Source organism: Cheilinus undulatus, linkage group 7 (assembly GCF_018320785.1).
Source record: "Cheilinus undulatus linkage group 7, ASM1832078v1, whole genome shotgun sequence".
Taxonomy (NCBI): domain Eukaryota; kingdom Metazoa; phylum Chordata; class Actinopteri; order Labriformes; family Labridae; genus Cheilinus; species Cheilinus undulatus.
The window spans coordinates 10,227,818-10,251,683 of record NC_054871.1 but is presented as its reverse complement, the minus strand read 5'-3'; the positions used below and the strand labels follow the sequence as shown (position 1 = coordinate 10,251,683).

General features: G+C 38.6%; 1 protein-coding gene across 2 annotated transcripts in view; it reads left to right on the top strand.

The window, feature by feature from the left end:
• alg6 (ALG6 alpha-1,3-glucosyltransferase) overlaps positions 1-18,892 on the top strand; it is a 37,476-nt gene extending 18,584 nt beyond the window's left edge. For both annotated transcript variants that reach the window (XM_041790670.1, XM_041790671.1), the window contains 5 exons: positions 4,079-4,163; positions 7,001-7,071; positions 8,198-8,266; positions 10,513-10,717; positions 16,544-18,892. In XM_041790670.1, coding sequence (XP_041646604.1) covers positions 4,079-4,163; positions 7,001-7,071; positions 8,198-8,266; positions 10,513-10,717; positions 16,544-16,741 — 628 coding nt within the window. In that variant the 3' untranslated portion in view covers positions 16,742-18,892. The remainder of the gene's footprint in view (positions 1-4,078; positions 4,164-7,000; positions 7,072-8,197; positions 8,267-10,512; positions 10,718-16,543) is intronic.
• Positions 18,893-23,866: the final 4,974 nt, after the last annotated feature.

Genomic DNA, 23,866 nt, shown 5'->3' with positions numbered 1-23,866 from the left:
AAGAGAAATTAAACTAGTTTGTTACAGATTTATTAGATCTCTCTCTTTTTACGACCGTTTACAGTATTTAAATTGTCTTTTAAAGTGCTAATCACATTTCCCAAGAGCCTAAAGTGACATTTTCAAAGTATGCTTTGTTACAAATATGAAATAGTCAGATTTAACAAGTGTATTTGTTCTTAAAAATAGCTCAATAATGTTATTTTAACCCAAATGAATCCAAAATATCCAAATTAACATTTTATTTGAGATACTGAACTGGAGGTAATCAGTAGTTTAGTGGAGGTATATCTTGTTTTTCCTGGGCCGATACACAGTATAAGTAGTTAAAATGAGCAAGGCCGCCTATAAGGGGGGATAAATAGGCAAGCTTTTGGGGCCCAGCTAAATGGGGGGCCATGGAGGTCAGCATAATCATGGTCCATTATAAAGTTAGGCTGTGATAATATTTTATTGACCTGAATAATAACCACTCTTATAAAAGCAAAAACAGTGATTTTTTTATTTATAATGTAGTACACATCACCTTTTAATAAGTGATGATAACAATGTGGAGGGACACACTGAACTAAATTATTAGGAAAGTAATGCCAGACTTCATAGCTAAGTAATAATGGGCATGAATGTCAGGATGCCAGAAATTAAAATAGAAAAAAAACGGAGACAACCTTTTTGGAAGGGAATAGAACAATTGTGAAAAGGGACAAAAAGTGGATGAAAAGTGGCAAGAATGAATTAAAATAGTAATAAAAAAATGGGCATGAATGGGTTAAAAGTAGCAGCAAAGGGCAAAATGTGGCAAAAATGGGCAAACAGTGTTAAAAAGAAGTTGCAGAAATGAGCAAGAAGTGGCAACAATGGGGTAACATGGCAAAAAAAAGGTGCAAAAAGTGTCTTCAATGTGCGACAAAAGGGTACAAAGTGACAAAAAAATGGCAAATATGAATAAAAAGCAGTAAAAGAGGGCAAAAAATGGCAGAAATACAGAAATGGGTAAAAAGGGGAAAAAGCTCTGAAAAAAAGTGGCAGAAATGGGTAAAAAGAGTGCAAACGGGATAAAACTAGGTAAAAGTTCCAAAAAAGTTGCGCATAATGGGCGAAAAGTTGCAAAAATTGGCAGAAAATGACAAAAAGCAGTTTAAGTAGGCAAAATGTTACAAAAAGAAACAAAAATGGTTTAAAAGTGGCAAAAAGATGCAGCAATAATGGATGGAAAAAAAATGGTTTAAAAGTACCGCAAACAAGTAATTTTAACATCAGAACCCAAAAACAGTTGTTACACTTTTCGGCTCTGACATGAAGTAACTGTTAGCCAGGATGCTAGCACAAATGCTATGGATCCTACACACATGCATTGACATCATCAATCATTTCCAACTTTAATCCAATGTAAACAGTGGTGAACTGATAGCCATTATGGCATCTCATGGGAATAGCACAATTTAGTGCTGATTTGATCTAGAAAATAGGGATAATGCTTTTCAGAGGTTATGTAAGATCATACTCACTTCAAATGAAAGAAATCTGATCCCGGTTTGTTTAAATTCTCTGTGTCATGTGAGCTCATGTAGACTGTATGCATGACACAATAATAGAACAAAAACCTCAAACTTGTAACTGAGGCCATGAGTGATGATATTCAGCACAGGAGTATTAATGTGAGCCTGCAAAGAGGATTGAAGACCGGTGGTGCTAGCACTGCTGAAGAAAGCCACACTCTGTAAACCAACTTTGCATCATTTCAGTGGGAAGTTGGTTTATAGAGTGGACTTTCTTGACTTTGGACTAGTCAGATAAACGTATTTATAATTTGTGTCAAGTCAGATTTGAAATTATCAGCCTGGGAACAACACTATTTGCTGGTCTTGCAAAACAGTGTGCAACGCTTTTATCTAGCCTTGCCAGGTCCCCCTGTCATAGCTTTAGGACCCCATCTGGTCCAAAGGCCCCACCTTGGGGATCATCGGGCTATTACCCTTGTAATGTCTAGACAGTCAGAGTTGTGGAAGGGACAGACTGTGGAGAGTGAAAGCAGAGCCAGAGAGAAAGGCAAGCATTGCAGCAGAGCCGAAGTTGCACACTTTTTATTCAGTGAATTTCACTGAAAGTCAGTAAATTACAATGTCAAATCAGAAAATCAGCAATGTGCAAGAGCCCTGATAATTAGCCAGATTGATAATCACTCCAGCCTATTTTAATGGTATAAAATAAGATTGAAGATCTAAATTAGCAAGCACACCTTAGTACAAGACACTCAAATATATAATTCACTCTCTTCTTTGGTAGATATCTTCAAGCAGCCTGAGTCTTCATTTTTGTGTTTTATATCTGGAAATAAGATGTTTATTTGAACCGGTCAAGTGCATATGCCTCAAGATAAATCTAGTAAGATTTTTCTTAAGAAAACTAGACAAGCAGACTTGTTACGATTCAAGTTTTTCCAGTTCAAACCCCAAGACTTTCCAAATCTGAAATTCCAAACAACAAATCTTAACATGAAAGAGGGCAGCACTGGTAGCCTGGTGGTTATGTCTGTGGCCTCTTGTACAGAGACTGTTGTCTTTGAAGCATGTGGCCCAGCTCTCTATCCCGTCTGTGGCTCCTGTCCCCACTTTTTATCACTAGTTTTATACTCGTTCCACTGTCCTATCTAAATGAAGTGCATAAACGCCCAAAACAGGTAGAACCAGCTCATTTTTGTCGAAAAATCCCTAAAAATTCAACAATTAAGGTGTTTGGCATCTACTTTCAGCTGAAAGAGAGACAAAATGTTGTGACTCTATCACGTGATCAAATAAAGGATTTAAAGGAAGTGAGTGACAAAGTAGTTATACTGGGACAGATACTCTCTGAATACTTTTCTTCAGAGTATAAAATATTGAGAGAATTATTTTGATTAGAGCTCCAAACATCTCTTAAAGTGGATGCAGTGCCTTTGTCATGGTGGAGTTTGCTTAAATAACTGGACATGCTAATTTTAGGAGTCCTGTGTTTGCAGCATGAACATGTTTCTGGCAGACTGTTGAGTCCAGGGATCATCTCGGACCTCTTTGACTGAGGTGCATTTCAACAAGTGAAACGGGCTCTTGTGTTTTTGGCGTGGGGAGTGGATTTCTAAACGCCCTGGTGTGGGTTTACTGTTTGCTTTGAATGAATCCGCTGTGAGGAGTTATCCACGTCTTTTCCAGATCATGTAACCCTGCCCTACAAATGACACATGAATTACCCACTCAGAGCCTAGACAGACTAAATACCCACTTTATTAAGTCTATTTATTTACTCTTCATTATGCTGAGCTATCTCTGCGTGTGGAACTACGAACACATTTTTACCCTCATACCAAAGGCTAAACCGCTGCCCGACCTTTCAGCACATTCACACTGACAAATAGTTTCTTTCTTCCGGTGCCTCCACCCTCAGCAGGTGACAATTGAGGGGTTAAAATAATGCCTGCTAACCCTAGGAAGGGGGGTAGTTTTTGTTTGGTTCCCACATAGCACAGGTCTTAGGCAGTGTCTAAAAAATAGCAGGAAACATTCACAGTTGTTTCAGTCGTTTTTGTACATGCACTCTGGAAAATTTCCCCCCAAAAATTCTGCAAATTCAGAAAAAATTCAAAGTATGGGCCACGGAGGCAGTAAACTATAACACTAAAAGCAAGAATGAGATACAGGCAGCAGAGATCACACCGGTCATTCAGTCTCCAGTCTCCAGTCATGAGCTGTTTGCAGGATATAAATGTCATCACCACCTCCCAATGGATCGCTGGGAATTTCTTGAATATTTCCTGCTGTGCTCCCACATCTGCTCACACTGACTTCATGCAAGACAATTACAAAAGGACTGGCAAGACAGTTGATTTAAAAATTCAGCTGTTTGTCTTTGGAAGTTTTCACATAAACCTTTCTTAACTTTGGAATGATATAAAAATGCATTGCTCACATAGCCTCAAAGTTGATTTAATACTTTCCTACTGTAAAATTAGTTTTTCCTGATACAGTTACACCACTTTCCCACAATATTTGATTTGTACTTTTACACTGCAGATGTGTGTTGATCTGATTTGTTTTGTTTTCAGTGCTGCCTGCACTCTTCTGGCTGTCCTACCATCCTGTATAAAACTTCTGACAAACCCGACCTTCTGGCAGTTTAAACTGGCCCTGGTGAGTAAGCAGATATTCACATCCTTAGAAAGAGATGTGTTTAACCATTTAAGTGTAGATAGAATTGCTACAAAAAGGTCTGCTCTCACAATAAAGTATTAAACTTTGAACTTGACTTTTGGTGATGAAGGTATACAGCAGCTGAAAGAAACATGCATTTCAGCCCAAGACTTTTTCAGTGTTAAATGTTGCAGGAAATGCTGACCAAAGCCACTGCTGGTTCTAGATGGACTTTTCGTCCTGGAAAATTTCATCCTGGCCTTTTTTGGTTGAATCTTACACTCTAAACCTGGTTGACACACTGTAAACGGTGGTCCCTTCATCCCCTTTGAGAGGTCTACTAAATAATTTCTGCCAAAAATGACAAAGCTTAGGAGTAAATGCCATTGAGAAATAAGATGTGTATTCTCCCTGCTTTCACTGATTATTGTTGAAAGAGGTGAACATGGTGGACAGTATATCCTTAAGACTACTTCATGCTCTTTTTCATACTCTGCATTCTTTTGTCTGTTTTTTGGCCGTTCTCTCAAAGCTTATGGCTACAGACCAAACATTGCAATACCACTGCCAATCATTAGGGCAGCGTTGAGTAATGCAGTCAACAGTTCAACCCAGAGTAGCAAAGCAAGGCATAGAAGAACTATTTAAGAAAACAACAGAACTTAATTGAGTTAGCCGAGGAAATATCGCCAAATAGTGAGTGTTCTGTTGTAAACTACAAACATATCAATGATGTTAGCTCACCTGGGAACAAAGATCGAAAGCGACTAGAGCACGGCTGAGCAGAGGACGGATCGTTCTTCTTTGAGTCTGTAAGACGGACAGAGCAGCGTCAAAGTTGCTCCATGAGAGATGGTGACCTTTAGTGGATTAGTTCATCAATGTCCACTCAAACGTTAAAGTAATGCTTAAAAATGCACCAATCTATTCTTGTACCTACATAGAGCTTAAATGAGCCTTTACATCAGGCCCTAACTGGATGTGAGCAAGCATCAGCAGATAAATTAGCTACATTACATTGACTTCTACTGTAGTATCCTGATAGCATGCAAGCAATGCAGCACAACATTTTTCCCCTGTTGCCCTGCTCTTATTGTCCTCACCATCATTCCTGCTGAAATGACGAGGAACAATGAATGAGGTAGATGACAAGGCATCAGGGGCATCTGACAGGAAGATTTCCTTGATTTGGAGCTGATTGGCTTTTAAAGGGTGGAGATAGTTGTGCATAAATTGTGTAAGTCAGTCATCAAACCAAGGTTATAATACTTTTCGATTTTTCTTCTTTTTAATTTCATTTTTTACTTTCTGTTTTGAATTTCAGATTAGTTTTTATTTTGACTTCTGGTGAGTTAGTTTAGTTTTTATTTTGCAAAAAATGCTTCGTTTGTGTTTAGTTTTTATTCGTTTAAGTGATAGTTTTAGTTTTGTCATAAATATGGGATACTTAGAGGTGAGACCCAAAAAGGTAAAAAAAAAAAAAAAAAAGTAAAAACATTAAATGATTTTTTAAAAATACATTCAAATAGGCTACTGTTCACTTTTCATTTTATTTATTCAAAACTGATGTTTGAAAAGAGCTCACGACCTAAAATTACAATTGTGTAAAGTCTTGACCAATCAAATCAGGCCAGTCAGGATGCTGCTGTCAAAAATTAAGGAGATTTTCAGACATACAGTGCTTAACAAATTTATTAGACCACCCTAACCCTAACCAAAGTAAGGTTTATGCCACAGCTGCCCTAAATTAACAGCACTGGTAATTACCAAAATAATTTTTCATGTTTCTGCAATGGTTAATACACCAATATGTAGAAGGTCTTTAACCCAAATGATATTTTTAATGCTAAAATATAATTATTATTGTTATCCATGAATTTTCTAATTTACTGATTTACAAAAAACTGAAAAAATAGTAAAGCACATTAATATGTCTTGATTAATACGTCAAATTATAGTTATTTACTTGCATTCCTGAACAGAAAAATGAGTTTTAGTGGTTGAATGTTATGTTTGATTAATTTCTGACTTCTCAGAGAAGCCCAGTGAGCCGGCTCAAATTTGGGTGAATTTGGTTTGAAATCCCTCATTCCTGTTCAAAATGGTAAAGCCTGGAGAGCTCACTGAAAATGAAAGAGTCTGCATTAAAAGCACTTCATGATGCTGGATGGTCTCTGAGACAAATATGACAGGTGGTCTAATAAATTTGATAAGCACTGTATATTTGGTGTATCAGCCTTATTCGGATACGCCATGAAACCAAAATGGCAAGCTATTAAAAAAAAAAGCATGTTAACTGTTTGTGCATAAATATATGAATTATTCTTACCAGAATTGTTATTTTTTAAGTGAGCTGTAAACATGTTTATTTCTACTGCAAAAATCAGCATTTTATTATTGGGAGTTTGAATGACCTCTGGTGCTTCTGCAACTACAACTGCAGTATTTTGCACTCCCTGGCTTCATATTTAATTGCCAGAGGATGCCACTTTGCTGAAATATGTTTGTTTTTTTCAGCTGCTGTTTTCCTTTATCATTAAAGTATAAACTAATTGCAAGTACTAATGTTTTTTACTGTGGTGTTTTTTGAGTTAGCACAGATTTTTGATTGCTGCGTTGTTTGCATTAATGGTGAAATCAAATATGAGTAATTGTATAACTTTAAATTGTTGGAGAATTGCTTTGCATCACGCTGTCTTGATAAATTCAATAATGACTAACTGCATTTGTTCCCCTTTGTTTAAAATTTTTTTAACTCATGTCTTCAATGAAAAGCACGTTATCCAGTTACAACATCAAAAAAAAAGTTATACTAATAATTTTAATTTCACTTTCAGATGAATTCATCATTGGCATTTTTCCTCTTCTCTTATCAAGTCCATGAGAAGTCCATCCTCCTGGCTGCCTTGTAAGTATGGCAGTAATACCAGTAATGCACTACTGGGCAGTTTATCAGATGTAATAGCAGTGGAATACTGCTTTTATCTTGCTGTCATAAAAACTCACAGGTGCAGATTTAATTTTGTCTCTTTGTCAACTCATCTCTCAGTCTATGCCCAATGAAAAGATTCTAAATGTGTGCACTAAGTTTCACTATTCTGCTGCTGCTCTCACCAAGTTTAAAGGAGCAATTTATTAAAGTAAAAACTTGCTAGATGAGAGGTTATTCACCTCTGTCACCATATTATGTGCTGCACAGACAGAAAAGAAGCTTCCACAGGAGATACAAGCCTGATGTGTCATGCAGGTCGTATTTAAAGTAAAAGAGGTGCTTTCACAAATGCATGTGTGTGAGATTCATTACTATTACCTCCATATGTATAAGGCTGTGACGGCTGTAGGTAAGAGAGAGGAGTCCACCATAGATTTGACAGCGGGGGATTTGGTTCCTAGATCTGGGCTCATCTATTAATCTAGATTAGGGTAGATTGTTGCTTTATTAACTATTGAGTTATATCTCCCACCTGTCCCTCTGAATCAATCAGTAATGCATGTCCAGGGATTAGGAAAGAATGGCAGGCGGCAGCTCGGGGCGTTGTTTGCGCAGGATCAATTATTGGGCTGTAACAGGATCGCCAAAGAGCACTGGCTGTAATTATGGGCTCAGGGACCGGCGGAAAGTGCCCACCTCGGAGCACAGTGTATGAGCAGCAGCGGCTAGTGATGACGCAGGAAACCAGGTTTAGTTAACAGCAGGCTTTCTCTACATAGACACACGCTTAAGTGCTATGAAGTCATGATTTTAACACCTCAACTTCTCTGTCAACGATTCCAAGGCTATAATCTTCAAATGTAACCCTCAAATTCAAGTCGAAGTTGTAAATTCAATCACAATTATGGCTGTCTTGTGAGGAACTGTTAATAATGGATTCATGTGGTTGTACTAAACGGTCGTTTAGTCTGTCATTATACACGCATGATATTAGTTTTCATCCTTCTTTGACCTAACATGACCTCGCTCTCTGTTAAACTGTGAAATAATATTTAATGGCACTAATTGTGAAAGATATTAAATTGAACTTTGATAATTTTAGGCCTGCCTGCCTGCTGCTCAGTGACCTTCCCTTGGTTGCTATCTGGCTCCTGTTGACCTCAAATTTCAGGTAAGACCTTTTACTGGTGATTATATAAGGTAATGCATTGATGAGAGCTGTGTCTTCATATTTTTATGTCTGATGACCTCCATCTATATATTTCTTGAGCTCATACTTTTTATTGATTAGATTCATACCCATGAAAAAAGAGATAAATGGAGTATAAAAACTTTTCCAGTCTTGACCCACAGTTAAAGCTTTGCTGTTACTTGTATGCCTTTGATTATTGGTTGTATATACTTTTGAAAAAGTACAGGCAGAGTTGCTGCAATCTTTCTAAAAACAATTTAAAGACCCATTTAAGGCTACACAAAAGAAAAATCATAGGATTTTTACACCTTGTAGCATTGGTGCTTTTTAGATTTCCCTACCAACCCTTTTCCTCTTTTATCATGAAGTCAAATTTCCTTAAGCATGCATCTTTTCCTTCTCGCTTTCAGTCATGATTTCTGATTATATATAATATGCTGCCTTAAGGCTGTGAATTGTCAAGTGAACAAGCAAATCCACGAACACGAACAATACGAGATTCTTATGATGTTAGCTTAAGTTTTCAGACATGTCTCTGTTAAAGTGTAATCATTTTAAGATTTTTTAGGGACCTGCAGGAACCTAGCCTTGTTTGTTTCCTTGTTTCTCACTGGCAAATCCATCTTGCAAAGCTCCTGTCTGAACCATTTGGGCCCGGTTAGAAAGTGACAAGACCAATCAGCAATGAGGGGCAGTACTTTCCGGTGTGGCGGAGTTGTGACGTAAGCAAGCAGCAACAAGAGGTTGTTGCAATTATGGTGGAAGAGCTTAGCGTGGATGCTGCTAAAGTGCCAGTTTTACCAGAACTTGACGACATTTCTTCATTAAAAGAAGAACAAAGAACAGCAGTGAGTTGTTTTCTTTTCATAAATGACAAAAGTCATGTACTGACATGGCTATAGCCGCCATGGTTCGCATTATTCCTCGGTAGCTGCACACGCGCACCTCGGTCGCGGCTACATCACATGTTTTGCTGCTCTGATCAGCCTGTAAAGATGTGACACACAGAACGTACATCCATTTACAGTCCGAGTTTTTTCAAAGCCTCAGTCCTTTCCCAAATGCTTAGTATTAAAGGTTTCCCAGATGGATGTGTTTCACACATCAATCCCAGAATGCTTTGTTAATAACTTACAGCATGATATGCATGATGCAAAACTGCAGATTGAATGATTAGAATAAGCCATTTTTTGTCATGTTTGCTCCCTTTCCTCCCCCATTCTTCCCTGTTCAAACACTGTCATCTATAAAATGAGCCAGCCCACACATCAACCCTCTAAAGCTAAATGGGTCTATGATATGAGTTGAGCTGAGGTCCATGAATGGAAAAGACAAGTAGTGCTGCAAATGCTCTGTCTAACTTTCACCAGCTGTTGTTAAATTCTTCCGGCAGCACTAATTGTTGTGCGTGTGGTTTAGTATAAGGATATCTGGGGATTACATGGCATAGTCTGCGTGCCTGCTGTCTAAGTGTGCGTTGTGTAGGGACAGGAGGTCATTCTGTAGCTGCCTCTCAGTACAGTCTATCATGAACTCTTAACATTAACTGCATCCTCTAGACTGCCATTTAAAAAAATACATCTTTTGTTAGCATAATGGGCTTAATGGATTCTCAACCACTGCAATTCCTAGAGGACAGAATGAAGCCAGTCTCTTTAAATTGATGAAGTATGTATTTCAAATTGTTCAACATTCATGTGCTGAATGGAGCTTTTCTGTGAGAGTAAAAATCAGAATGAGGGATTTTGTTGTGAGTGAATAGGTTTTTACAAGCTGGGGTGATGTGCGATTTACTATGAGTCAACTGTTGTTCTTGTCCATGCCCCCTCTGCTAAACTAAGATAAGCTTGGCATGAATGTCAGAGCAAGCTCTCCCCGGGGGACAGGCTGCGTGTGCAGGCCTGTTGCATAAAAAGCTATGTGGTTTACAGTTGCCCTTTTCTCAACAAACATGATACTGAACTTAATGATGTAATGTTTGGAGTACATATAAAAATATCGCCATCATCATGCTCTGGTTATTTTCCATTTAATGAGTGAGTAGCAAAGCATGACCCAACTTTGCATGTAAAGAGAAATAAGCTGTTGTCTGAATCTGAGTCTGAAAATCAATGCTTCTCTAGCAAATTAACAAACTGGTGATGCTAAAGTGGCTATTTCCATTTAATTTATTTAGTCTAAGCAGTAAATTTATCCCTTGTTCTTTTCCTTGTCCCTCTGTGCAGTATGCTGCCTCTACTTCTGAAGGACGGTCTGCTGGCGCCCTATATTGTGACATCACTGGCCTTCCTCTTCTTCAGTCTCTACCTGCTCTCTGCTCTAGAGCACTGTTCAGAGGAAGAGCTTAGACTCGAAGCCTACCGCAAGCTACTGTTCTTCAATGTTCTTCCATGTTCCAAAATGGACATGGCGGCTGTTACACAATGGAAGGTAAGTGTGGTCCAAACAGGGAACTGCAGCAGGCATTGATCAAGGTTTTATTTCCCCCTGCCATACAAGTCAACTTTGGGACTTTCACCAGCTTTTGAAGCAGTAAATTGGCCATGAAATAAGCAAACCAAACTGAAGTCAGGATGAGACAGAAGCATTTATGTTATTCAAGACAGATAAGCTGGCTGTTGTTCAACTGGAATCAATGAGGATAAAAGCCCCAGTAATACTTCTACGGATCCACATCTCAGAAAGAAAACCCAGAGAGGAACAAACAGTAGATACATGCTGTTAGACCCTCTGCTGTTCCTGTAGGTCACAATTGAAAGTAGCTTTGAAAGACTTTCTCTTGTCTTGCCATCAAATATTGTATTATCTGCTTTGATGATAAGATTTTTTTTCCCTTTCACATCCCAAACAGCAGCATTATTGACACAAACACATTGTACTACATAAAACTGCCCATACTTTGGTAGACTTTCATCATGGCAGTGATCTTCTATAGATATAAAGTTTCCTAAACATCACAAAGCTAAGTTCTGAGTCTGGCATTTTTGAGTTTAGCAATTTCAAGAATGTTTCAGGTATAATGGTCCAAAGTGAAAAAAATTCTAAACGGATTTCTCAGTCTTTCTGTTGTTGTCAAATGATGTTAACATTATTTTGAAGTGTCAGAGAATAAAATGCTCGGCCCTGCAATGCCAGATGGTGCTCTATGTTAGCTGCTACTGTCCTGAGCATTTTTTGTCCTCCAGGCTTCAATGCCAGATAGTGATGGAAATCTATGTACAGCTTCATCTAAAAAACAAAGAAGAAAATCATGTAAAAATTAACTTATTCCCTTCAGAAACTAAATGTAAATTTCATTTGAAAAATCAAGTTCCCAGAGTCTGAAGAAAGATCGGAGATGCACAGAATCCAAGGTGCTTGAAGTCCAGTGTGTTCAGTTTCCACAGTCAGTGATGGTTTGGGGTGTCATGTCATCCACTGTTGTTGGTCCACTGTGCTTTATCATGTCCAGAGTCAACACTGTCAGCCGTCTACCAAGAGATTTTAGAGCCCTTCATGTTTCCATCTGCTGAGAAGCTTAATGGAGATACTGATTCCTTTATCCAGCAGGACTTGGCACCTGCCCACAGTGAAGCCAAAACTACCAGAAACTTGTTGGTTGACCCTGGTATTACTGTGCTTGATTGGCAAGCCAACTGGTCTGACCTGAAGACCATTGAGAGTCTCTGAGGAAATGTCAAGAGGAAGATGAGAAATACCAGACTCAACAATACAGACAAGCTGAAGGCTGCTATCAGAGCAATCTGGGCTTCATAACACTCCAGCAGTGCCTTACTGCATAGATGCAGTAATTTGTACAAAAGGAGCCCCAACCAAGTACTGAGTGCATAAAAGAGCATAATCTTCCACAGGGTCAACATTTCTGTATTATAAATCCCTTTTTTGACTGGTGTTTTGTGTTATTCTAATATTTTGAGGTTGTGGATTTTTGATTGTTGTGAGCTCTAATCATCAAGATTAAAACAAAAAAGTCTTGAAATATTTCACTCTGTAATGATGAATTTAGAATATGGAAGTTTCACTTCTTAAATTAAATCACAGGAAAAAAATTAACTTTTTCATGCTATTCTAATTTTTTGAAATGCACCTGTATGCTTGACAATATTTGTAAGACATCAGATAAAACAACTATGAAACTGCTCTCACAAGAGCTGCTAAGTATGCTTTACTTAAGCCCTTCACCAATGAGCAATAAACGAGCTGGTGATATTTCTTCTTCACAGTTTAATAGTTCATCTCTGCTCTTTTACAAGAGGGAACAGAGGATGTTCAGCTTGTGTATTTGTAATAGAACAGTGCAGATTTCAGGACCCCCGGGTGGCCCGGACTTTGAAAGTAGCACTAGACCTAAATTGCAACTGTGTGAGAAGATATACCCAACTGTATAAATAAAGATCATGTGCCGCTGTAAGCTGTGTAAGCTGTCCGGGGATGAAAGCCGCTGCCAGGCAAAGAATTATTTATCACTTATTTAAGTTTCCACAGTGTCTGAAGTGGCTGCAACGCTGGCCCCTTAGCGACAGGGGCACTGCTAGGGTGTCAGAGATTAAGAGAAGGTGTCTTTTTATAGCACGTGTCATTAACACAGGTTTGCCTACATATATTTATTTACACAAGCAGCATAAATAGCAGGCCCTGATGATGGCGATAGGGTTTCATGGGTTTGGGGTGGCGAGGCGTGTGTGGGTACTAGGTGTTTTCTCCATCTTACTCACTGACTTTTCTCTGGGTCATAAAGCTTGAGTAGACACAGAGGATTTTACTGCCAGTTCAGTTTGAAACTGAGTAAAAAATATAAGTATTGAGACCTGGAGTCACTGAGATACTTACAGTTTCTTTCTCTTCTTTTGTAGCATCTTTGCAATGATTAATCTAATGTAAGTCATCCAGTCATTAATTTCTGTGGTCTAAGAGCTTCTTCAAATTAAATCATTCATTTGTTTGATCTGGTAGTTACACTTTAAATTGATGGAAAGCTAACAATTTGTCGTTAGTCTGAGGTGCTAAAGCTTGTGATTCTTTTAAGAGAACTCTATGCTTTAAATGACTGATTCCACAATCAGAGTTATCTGATGATAAGGGTATTTCCACAGTGTCCAAAACATGGTCTTCGGACTATATCAAATGTGTCTCTTGGCCAGGACACTCTTGAAAAATAGATTTTTAATCTCAGTGAGGTTTTCTCCTGGTTAAATAAAATAAAAAATAAAATACTGGATCCTGGGCTTTATAAGTATTATTTTGATAAATATTCTGTCAGACCCTTTACCCATATGTGTCAAACTCCACAACCTAAATTCTTACACAAATGCTTTTTCTGTAAACAAATTCAAATCCCTCTCAAAGCTCTAAAAAGGTGCCGTCATTTTAAAGATAATTAATAATTAAGAAACTGATCCTGATGCCTCTAAAGTAAAAAACATTCCAAGTTTTAATATTCTAGCACCACTGCGACAAAGACAACAAATCTCTTTCCATTATCGCTTAGGTTGGCCAGAAATGATCTGGATTCATGCATTAGCTGTTGCAACAAGGTGACAAAATCCAGTGTTGGAAAATGGAGTCAGAGCAGAAGTGTAAAATATGCAGTTCTCAGCTTCAAACGGCAATAGTCCCTGTTTTAAGCCCATTTTGAAATTTTACAGCAGAAATAAAGTATTGGTCCCTGAAGCTCATTTCTTTTGACTAAAAAGTTAAATTAAGATGAAGAGTTGTGCACACATTTTCATGATTTGTGGAGTGACAGTCGCCCTTTTTGCATGTTTCTATTTACCAAAAAATTTCGGGGTGATAGCAGTTCCAATATGGCGCCCTTCATCATTGGCCTTCAAAAAGCCCCTCCAGAAACCAATGGGTGATGTCACTTAGGGCCATTATTTATCCTTTTTGCCCTGTTTTGCCACATTTTTACTACTTTTTAACCTATTTTTGCCATCGTTTGGCCACTTTTTGTCCAATTTGTCATTTCTTCATGCTACTTCACCAATTTTTGTCTCTTCACAATTCTTTGGTTATTTTCTATCAAAGTTATCTCAGTTTCTTCTACTTTATTATGGCCTAACTGTAAAGTTGATATTTCTTTCCTAATCATTCAGTTCAGTCTGCCCATTGACATTGTTAACATCACCAATATGAAGGTAATTCTGATTTAAGGGTTTACACTTTTAAGAAAGCTGTATTGTACCAAAGTATAAATAAATAAAACTACTTTTTAACAATGGAGCCTGATTTTGCTGACCTACGTGGGCCTCCAGTTTAGCTGGGCCCAGAGAGCTCTCCTCTTTATCCCTCCTTATGGGCAGCCTTCTCCGTGGCTCTCTTACTATGAATTGGTATCTCTGCATTTTGTGTGTTGTGAAGCCACAATCAACACAGATGGTTGGGGGAAAATTAGCCACAAGCTAAGAGGTTGGTAGCGCATCTTTAACAGCTTTTCTCCATCAAGTTTTCATAGACATGCTTTTAAAGGAAACAGTATTATATTATGTAGCAAAAATAAATCTTGTGAAGAACTGGTTAGATTGAATTGACAAATAGAGACATAAACAGGATTGGCTCCATTTGAAAGACTTTATTTTCCTATTTTTGTTGTTTTAAAGACATAAAAAAGGAAAACTGGTACCAAATGAAGAGCCATTTGGAAGCCAAAAGACCAGCTGTTATCACTGAGCTGAGTGCCAGACCACGTTCTGTCTACATGACCAATCCAGTCTAGATGAAGGCACCCCAGACCACTTCTGTATGCAGTCTGAGTGATCAGATGTGGAACTGTTTTCAGGACACACTAAAGACCCTGTAAAGTGAAATCCAAACTGTTTTAACACACTAGATAAGCTGGAATATGGTTGCTGTGAGCATGTGAAAACACTGAGATCTACATGTGACTGAATTCCAGGTTTAGACTATTAGAAAGTTTTTCACCTCTCTCCTGGCTTGGTTTCATGTGGGCGGGGCCAATGTGTTGACTCGTGATGTCACAAGCCCACAGTGGGGAATGACCCCGCCCCTCTAAAACTACAAGCAGCAATTCATCTCAGTCCAGTCTGTTGTCAGCTGATGTCACTGCCTTTATTGAAAGTTAACAGTCAGGTAAATGCTGCTTTTCTGTTCACTGGGAGGTAAAGTTGCCGAATCTATCAAATCTATCAGCCATAGTGGTCTATGGATCATTTAAAGCATCATAACAGAGATTTGGGCCAGAAAACAGACTTTGTCTCTTCTTCTAATGTCAACAAAAGGTCAGGAGACAGGCTAATAGCAGTAGTGCTTTCCTCAATTCAGATTGTAGCATTTTTTTAATTTGGGATCGTATTTCTCTTGAGTGGGCGTGGCTTCAGCTCATTCAACAGACACACCATCCTGGAGCAGATTTTACTGCCTCGTTTTTCATGATTTTGAAGCTTGATTTTAGAAATTTGGAGATGTTTAATTTGACTGAAATTTTACCTGGGGGTTCATAACACAGTGATCTGTCATACGACAAACCTAAATACAGATTTATTTTCACTTTACAGGGCCTTTAAGGTGTGCCCACAAAAATCACTGTGTATCTGAATGCCCGAATTGGGCATAAGTCTCGGTTCATGCATTGTTTAAACAGAGTGTAAGATGTGCAATATTCATAAACTCATCTGAAGGAACTTAGTTTTGATTCAGTTTGAATTATAAATAAATGAGGTACTAATTATTCAGAGATACAACATGTTTCATTAGCATTTCACCAAATTACGGCTGACCTAACAGGTTTGGCAGTCTGAAAACAATAGCACTCAAACAATTCAATAAATAATAGGCAGACAAACTGTTCCAAGTCAAAGTTTACGTAATCTCGTTTTAAGTACTTGTTCATCAGCAGATTGATCTAACTTGGGAAGAAAAGAGAAACAAGCTTGATGTGGTTGTATATCAGGAGATGTAACCATGCAGCCCAGTGATAACTGAATGATAGTAATGGTAACATAACAGACCACATGTCTAAAGAAAACAGTGAAACCTGGTGGAAAATTAAAGAGTTTTGACTTAACACACTAGATATGTTGAAATAGGGTTGCTGTAAACATGAGAAAACACTGAGATCTACATGTGACCGAATTTTGGATTTAGACAGAAAGTTTTTCACCTCTTTCCTGGCTGGTTTTAATTTGGGCAAGGCGTATATGTGGGCTGGTGAGGTCACGACCTGTAGCTGTAGTATCCCACAGCTATTTAATTTCAGCTTGTATTTGTTAACTTCTTGCCCCTCTGTTTCTGTTTCAGTTCTACATCAGCGTTGCAGCCATGGCTGGTCTGAGCTTCGTTAGTGTAGCGATGGTTCCTCCACCCCGTCTACCCGACCTGTTTCCTGTGTTGGTCTCTACTTTTTCTTTTTTGCATTTCTTCGGGACATTGGTCTATTTCAACGTTGTCCAGTTCAGTGAGCCAACCAGCAAGAAGAGCCAGAAGAAGACAAATTAAATGGAGCCAAAGGAAAGAGATAAACTGAACACAGAAAGGAAAGTTTTAGCTAATTTTGTAGCAGGAATGGCTGTATCACACTGAAGGTTTGACTTGTGCCATCATGAACCCGGTGCAATTAGTAAAAGTGTAGGATGCTGTGATTCATCAGTTTATCATGACATTTAATTGACAGCAATTTTAAACACCAAACACCAGTTTGATGGTCTCTGCTTCTTAATGCAGGCTTTTTGTGCCATTTCCCCCATTACATGTAGTTAACATTTTATAGTCTAAAATGTTGGCTTGGTCCCAAATTCCACATCTGTCTGTGTAGAGTTCTGCCCACACTTTGGGTTTGCTTTGATCAACAGCAAGGGCCCTTGGCTACTGGGTCCATTTCTGCTATGCTGTTTTACTTCCTGTTTTGACATAATGTTGAAATATTGATTGGATAAATTATCAGCAGTCTGGTCTTGGTGTTTTATTTTGAAATTGACTGGACACTTCGTGCGTTCCCTCCTGTGTCTTCCTGTTTTGGTCGATATGCTCTTTGCTGATTGATGTATGTTGGAAACAGGCTTCAGTGAAAATGGACTCAACACCGTGGAATTGTGCTACCAGAAAAGAGCAGAAACGGACCACAGCATGCCCTGCAGAAACCCAAAGAGTGACTAGAGAGGGAGTGATTTGCTCTGGAGTGTGCAGTGCAGAGGTAATACTTCTTGCAGCGATCACACAGTCCAGAACAATATGCTGTCTTTCTAGTCAATCTTTGCAGTTCCACAGCACTCACCCTGATCCATCTCCAGTGTGTGCTAGAAGCACTTCTCCACCCTGAGTCTATTTTAAGCTGGCAAAATGTGTCAGTCCACGTAGAGCAAATCAACCCAAACAGGAACAATGTACCTGCAATGCATCCAGTCAGTTTCGAATAACTAAGCACAGACTCACAGTAGTAGATCTCATCTCTATATCAACATCATATCTCATCCTGTGGCACAAGCCTGTCATCAGACAGTCAGAGGATCATAGAGGTAGAACGATGCCATGAGTGAATAAAAGTTACTTTTGAGTTGGAAAACCACAGGATTTTATTTGACACCACACATCCTTTCTGAATAATTGGGCCTTGAGGTTTAAGGCACCTAATGTACACGGGTTCAAGTCCAACCTGTGGTTGCTGCTATCTTGCATGTCTCTCCCCCACTCTCTCAGCCCTGTTTCCAACTCTATCCACTGTCCTCTATGATTCAAGGCATAAAAAGCCACAAAAGTGTTTTAAAAACCCATCTCTGGGAAATGCATCCACTAATGAGGGCCTGCGCTATTGGAGCAAAACCATCAATGCTACAGAACTGGAGTATGTGAAATTTCAGGGTTAGATGAAACAAAATTCAAGGATTTGATTCAACTGCAGGTTCCTTTTTTTAGTTTTGTGGCAATACAATCCTAGAAGAGCTAGTAGGTAGATAGTGTAAGTTATTTATGAAAACTGTCCTTCTTGCAGCCCTATGTTAAAGCATATTTGGGCATATTTGTTGGCTAAATATTGGTATATCCTCTGAATGGCAACACAGAGAACATGTGAAGTGAAATGAAAGGAAAGAGGGGGACTTTTTCCTCTACTTTTGACTGAATTATATCTGTAAAACAGTCATCTGCTACCAAAACCTAATAAAAAGCTCTATTTTTTCCAAATTCTCTTAATCATGTTATCTTAAACATTCCCCTTTACTTGAATTATAATTTCATTTGGACCAATGTTATCTCTTCAAACTACACAGGCTGGTTTATTGTACATGTTCAATAAGCAGGCAGAGTGCTGCCCTCAGATTTGAGTTTTGAGCTCTGTGCCTTTATGTTAATCTGCAGGACTTACTTTAATAATAAGGACACCCTCTGATGTTACAAGCATTGGGACAAGTGCTGATTGAATATTTTGCTAACTTTTAAAGGGGTTTAAAGGTGGTGCTGAGCACAAAGAAACTGTGAGGTGTTTCTGTTTGTATATCAGAGTTTCCTTTTGTTAATTAAATGCTGACCTGATGGGAGTGGACTCTATCTGTAACGGTTTATCATCTATTCCTGTGAACTTTTTGTAAGTTTTTCTACTCTATATTTTTATCTACTGTTGAAGTAATTTTGTACAAACTTGTGAAAATAAATAAAAAAATCCCAATGACCTAAAGTGAGCATGGGTTTTACTGCCAGGTTGTAAAATGATTAGATTTTGAGCAGCTTCATATAAACTGTCTACATTTACCAAGTATCCTCACTAAATCACCCCTAACAGTCTGCCGCAGACAGAGCCAATAATTGGACAGAAATTATATCTTTCAAAGCTTTTACTCAACATCATTAAATATTCATTACCCGTCCTAGATACTCCAAGGGTCCTGCACAAGAGACCTGTTCATTTAAAACAAAACCAGCGACAGGACAGGCCTTAAAAAGAGATGATGGAAGGTGACATATCTGAACATAATGCCATAAAAGTTGAAATACCACAGAAAAAAGGTACAAGCAATTTCTTTCTCCAATCTCTGAGCGAGTTAATGACAGGCATAAAAAAATCCATTACAACTATAAATGTTATCAGGTCAGTGAGGGTTGCCTGTGCATCTGAGGCTCCAGGCCGGCAGCCAATAATGGGCCACGGGGACAAATAGGAGCCTGAGATCTGAGTTAACTGTTACTACAATGAGGCATGAGCACAAGGGGGCAGTTAGAGGTGGTGTGGAAGGCGGCGCTTTGCCCTTCTGTTACACATGTTTATATAAAGTCACGTTGAATTATTTAGAAAGATATGTCCGCACTGAAGAGGGAGGGCCGATTGATATTCATAAATTTGTTTACTACAGTTAAATAACATGCTCAGAATAAGAAAAGTCTGAAAAATAAATAAAACTATTATATAGTGCATGGTAGTCTTGGTTTAGTTTGTTTGGCAGGGGTTTTACACAACACAACTGTCAGAGTTACAGTAGCTATATAGCACATTTATATCTGAGGTCTCTGGTATCTTTTGGTCTAAATAGATAAGATTAATTTTCTTTATGTACAATTTCTGTTGACACAGAAACAACACTGTCTGAGGGCTCAGTCCCATTTCTAACTTTAACCAGAGGTAGAAGAAGTATGAGACTGTCATACTCAGGTACAACTACAGTTACTCTAGTAAAAATTTACACAAGTAAAAGTAACAGTGCTGCTTTATAAATCTGCTCAAAGTAGAAAGTAAGTCATTTAAAGTTTACTCAGATTTCACAGGGAAATCTGGGGAGTCAGAGTTACAAATATTTTTTCACAAAAATCGTAAAATGTACTCTCTTTTTTGAGTGTATTTATTACCAGACACCACCAGAGTTGGAGTAAAAACACAGATGAAATTCTGCTGGTTAAAACGTTAACCACACCCACTCAAGTTTTAACCTGTCTGCCATCACTCTGGTAGCCACGGCTGCAGCCCATTAGATGTCCCAGCTGCAGCTAATCATCGGCAATCAAGATCTCCTCACCTGGTGGTGTTTGAACTTTCAGCCACCTACTATATGTACTACACTGTCTAGTCAGGTAACCTGGTGTCTCTTCAGTTTTTAAATCTAGTGATTTTTCAGTGAGTTTTTTTGCCTTGTCTAACTCCTTTTGGACCTCTTTTTTTTGCAGTGTCTCCATCTCTCTAACAGTAATTCTGCCAACCACCAGCCATCACACTCACCATCATTTGCACTATTGTTTCCGTAACAACAACAATTGTTTCTGTAATATTAGATCACTATGTCTTATAAATATAGACAAAAATTCATATTTTGTTGTTCTGCCATTTACAGATGGAAAAGCAGCGAATGATCTATTCAGAATAAAATTTAGCTCTATATAAAAAAGAACATCAATCTACTGCATATAGAGTAGAATACAGCTTTATATAAAGCACTACCCATTTCTATATGGAGAAGAAATTGTTCTATAATGTAAACATTTCTGTACAGAATTAAATTTGCTCTGAAAGGACTAAATGTAACACTGTATTGAGTAAAAACAGCTCTATAATGTGTAAACTAGGTTCTGCACTACTCTGCATTGAGTCAATTGCTGTAGAGTTGTTTTTATTTTGTTCATTGTGGAGTACATAATCATCATTTAGAGTTAAATTAAAACCACTTTCTAGAGTAAAAATAACTCTGAAAACTTAACTCTGCAACAGGAACACATTTTACCCCAAACAAACTGGGACCAAATGTTTTATTTTTTAGAGTAAAATTTTATTCAATCTGAGTAAAATTTACTCAGGTAAACTTTCTGAGTACTGCGTAAACTACTCAAGCAGCTTGTACAGTGATATATGGGCTGGTTCCTTTCAAAGAATTATTACAAAATACATTTCTATGAAATACACACAAGTCCCACCCAAGCGATTGCCACATAACTACTCTAAGTCAACTTTCTTTTGCATCATCATCTGCAGGCCAGCAATGTTAGCATGCAACAGCAATAGCTTACATCACTGTTACCCAACCATTTTTCCTTGGCGCCCCCCTACATGTACCTAAGAAAAGTGGAGCCCAACCCAGTTCACGGGAGAAGAAAAATGGCACATGCTGTCAAAAATTAACATAGATTTTAATTGTTTCACTGATAAAACCCTAAAAAGGCCTATGCATGCTTTTGCACCTTTGCATAAACAACTTACAAACTGCTTTATCATGGTTTTAATCAATATTCACAAGTCTAATTTTGGCACCCTCAGAGCAGACAAACAGAGGAGGAAACAGAATTCTTAAAGACGTTATTTCTGCAAAGAAGATCATGAGTTAGCAGATTTCGATCCTGTACTAAAAATCGCCAGAATGAGTAAGAGGTCATTTGATGCTTTAGGGCTGGTGAGGGGTCTTTAAAAGCTCAGCGGATCCTTCTTTCGATCTCTAAAGGGACCTGTATCAAAACATTAGTTTTGTTTATGAGCGGGCTGGCTTTGTCCTTCACGTGGCCTCTAAGGGTGATAAAGTGAGAGTTACACGATCCACCTTAGGCAGAAATAGGAAATGTTGCTGTGAACACCAGCTGTTGCGTAGGTCGACTCGGGCAGCGAGAGGCCTCGGCCTTCCCAGGCGCTGCCAAATAAAGAGACTACTGTGTTGTGTGAGACAGCCCCCCCACCCCCCACCTTTACTTTTCATAAGGTGTTAAACTGCACAGGTGGGGAGGATTGCATAGTTTTAGCCATAAAGGGGATGAGGGTTGCCATCTGAAAGAACATTATTTGCACAGCGTTGCAGCATTGTGGTTAATGTAGAATCAACATTTGTCAGCTGCCAGGCAGAGACTCAGGCTGTGAGACGAGCTTCTAACATGTCAGAGGATTCGCTCCCACAGTTTTAGACACTTCTCCTGCAAATGAGTGACGGCTTCCGAGACATCTCGGCCTCACAGCTGACAGCGCGGTTTCCACATTCATCTCCTGCCTGATCTCGGTGGGATCATACGCACAAGAGGTGAAGAGCAATTCCATTAGCTGTCAACAGCAGAGATGCCTCGCTAACAAAAACCAGGGGAATATGGGAGAGGAAAACATGATTGTAACCCCACTGGCACCTGGTGATATTACACAGAGCACAGTCACTGTCAAGTTTCAATGTTCACAAAGAAGAGAGGCATCAGGAGGTTTATTTTCCACAAACAAATCCCATCCTGCTTAAAAAACAATGGTTTTCATTTAAAAATCAGGAAAAAAATGTGAGTTATTGTACCTCAGCTCATCTAAATAAGAAAACAAAGGAGGTGCCAAAATCAAAATTCCTGAAGTAGAAAAGATAAAACCTTAAGATTCTTTTATTTTTTTAATGTATGTTGACTTAAAGACTCAAAAAGCAATACAACCTGGACTGTAGAACACAATGCTTATATTCACTGCCCAAATAGAGGATATTCTAATAGATTTTATTGCCTTATTTTTTACTAAATTTCATATATCTTTTGGTTTGATCCTTAATTTTAAGATGCTTCATATTTCAGTGCCCAAATTTTGCTTGATTTCATGCTTTTAGTGCTTTAGGGTACCACTCTGAATTTCTTTGTGTAGGCTTTGAATGGTGCTCAATAAAGGCACTTGTCTGCCTTATTATTATATTTATTTAAAAAAGAACATGAACATTTAGGAATATCAGGTTGACAGAGAAGGCAGCACAAGTGGAGGAAACTGCAAAAGTTTACAGATAATAAAACACTAAAGAAACAGCCGAAACTGAGCACTATGGGATGCAGTTGGCCTAGCACAGTGATGTGGCCCCTGTGAGCCACATCAGGTCCCCCAAAGCTTTTCATCCAGCCCCCAAAAGATTATTAAATCCAGAAAATGTGGGGATGAAAGAATATGATGAGTATTTAGGGTATCTTTTTCTTTCCCACTAGCTATTAAAAAACCCCATGACAATTCAGATTGAAATAATTTTGTCAGTATTGACTTAACATTTGATCTATTTTACAGGAAACCACCTGTCAGCCAATAATAACGAAACATGATGCATGATAAGCACACTCATCAGCCCGTTCTTGTTTATAGCTGCAGTTTTCTGCATCAGCTTTCTGCTTCAGAATCTTATATACAAAGCTATGAGATGCTATGAGTTCATCATTGTTTACATTTGTATTCTAGAGCATTATGGCAGCGTGACACTTGCCTTTAACTGCAAATACAGTGGCTACCAGTAACAGGCAGCTGCAAAACAGTTTAGACAGAGCATTTGGCCAGGATTGTTGGCTTGAATTGACCAACGATATAAAGAATTAGACTTACTAACCAGTAATTCCAGTGCCAGCAACAGAGGGAACAGGCATTTAGCTGTTAAGAGGCTGATGGCATCCCTGGTTTGCACACATACTTTATTCCCACTATGTTCAAAGGTAACCTTGCAAAGCAGATGGATATGCCCGTTTCTTTGTTTCTCACTGGCGAATCCATCTTGCAAAGCTCCCATCTGAACTGTTTGGGCCCAGTTAGAAAGTGACGGGACCAATCAGTGACGAGGGTCAATACTTTCAGGCGCAGCAGAGTTGTGACGTAAACAAGCAGCAGCAAGAGCTGGTGCAGTTATGGAGGAAGAGATTACCGTGGATGCTGCTAAAGCACCAATTTTATCAGAACTT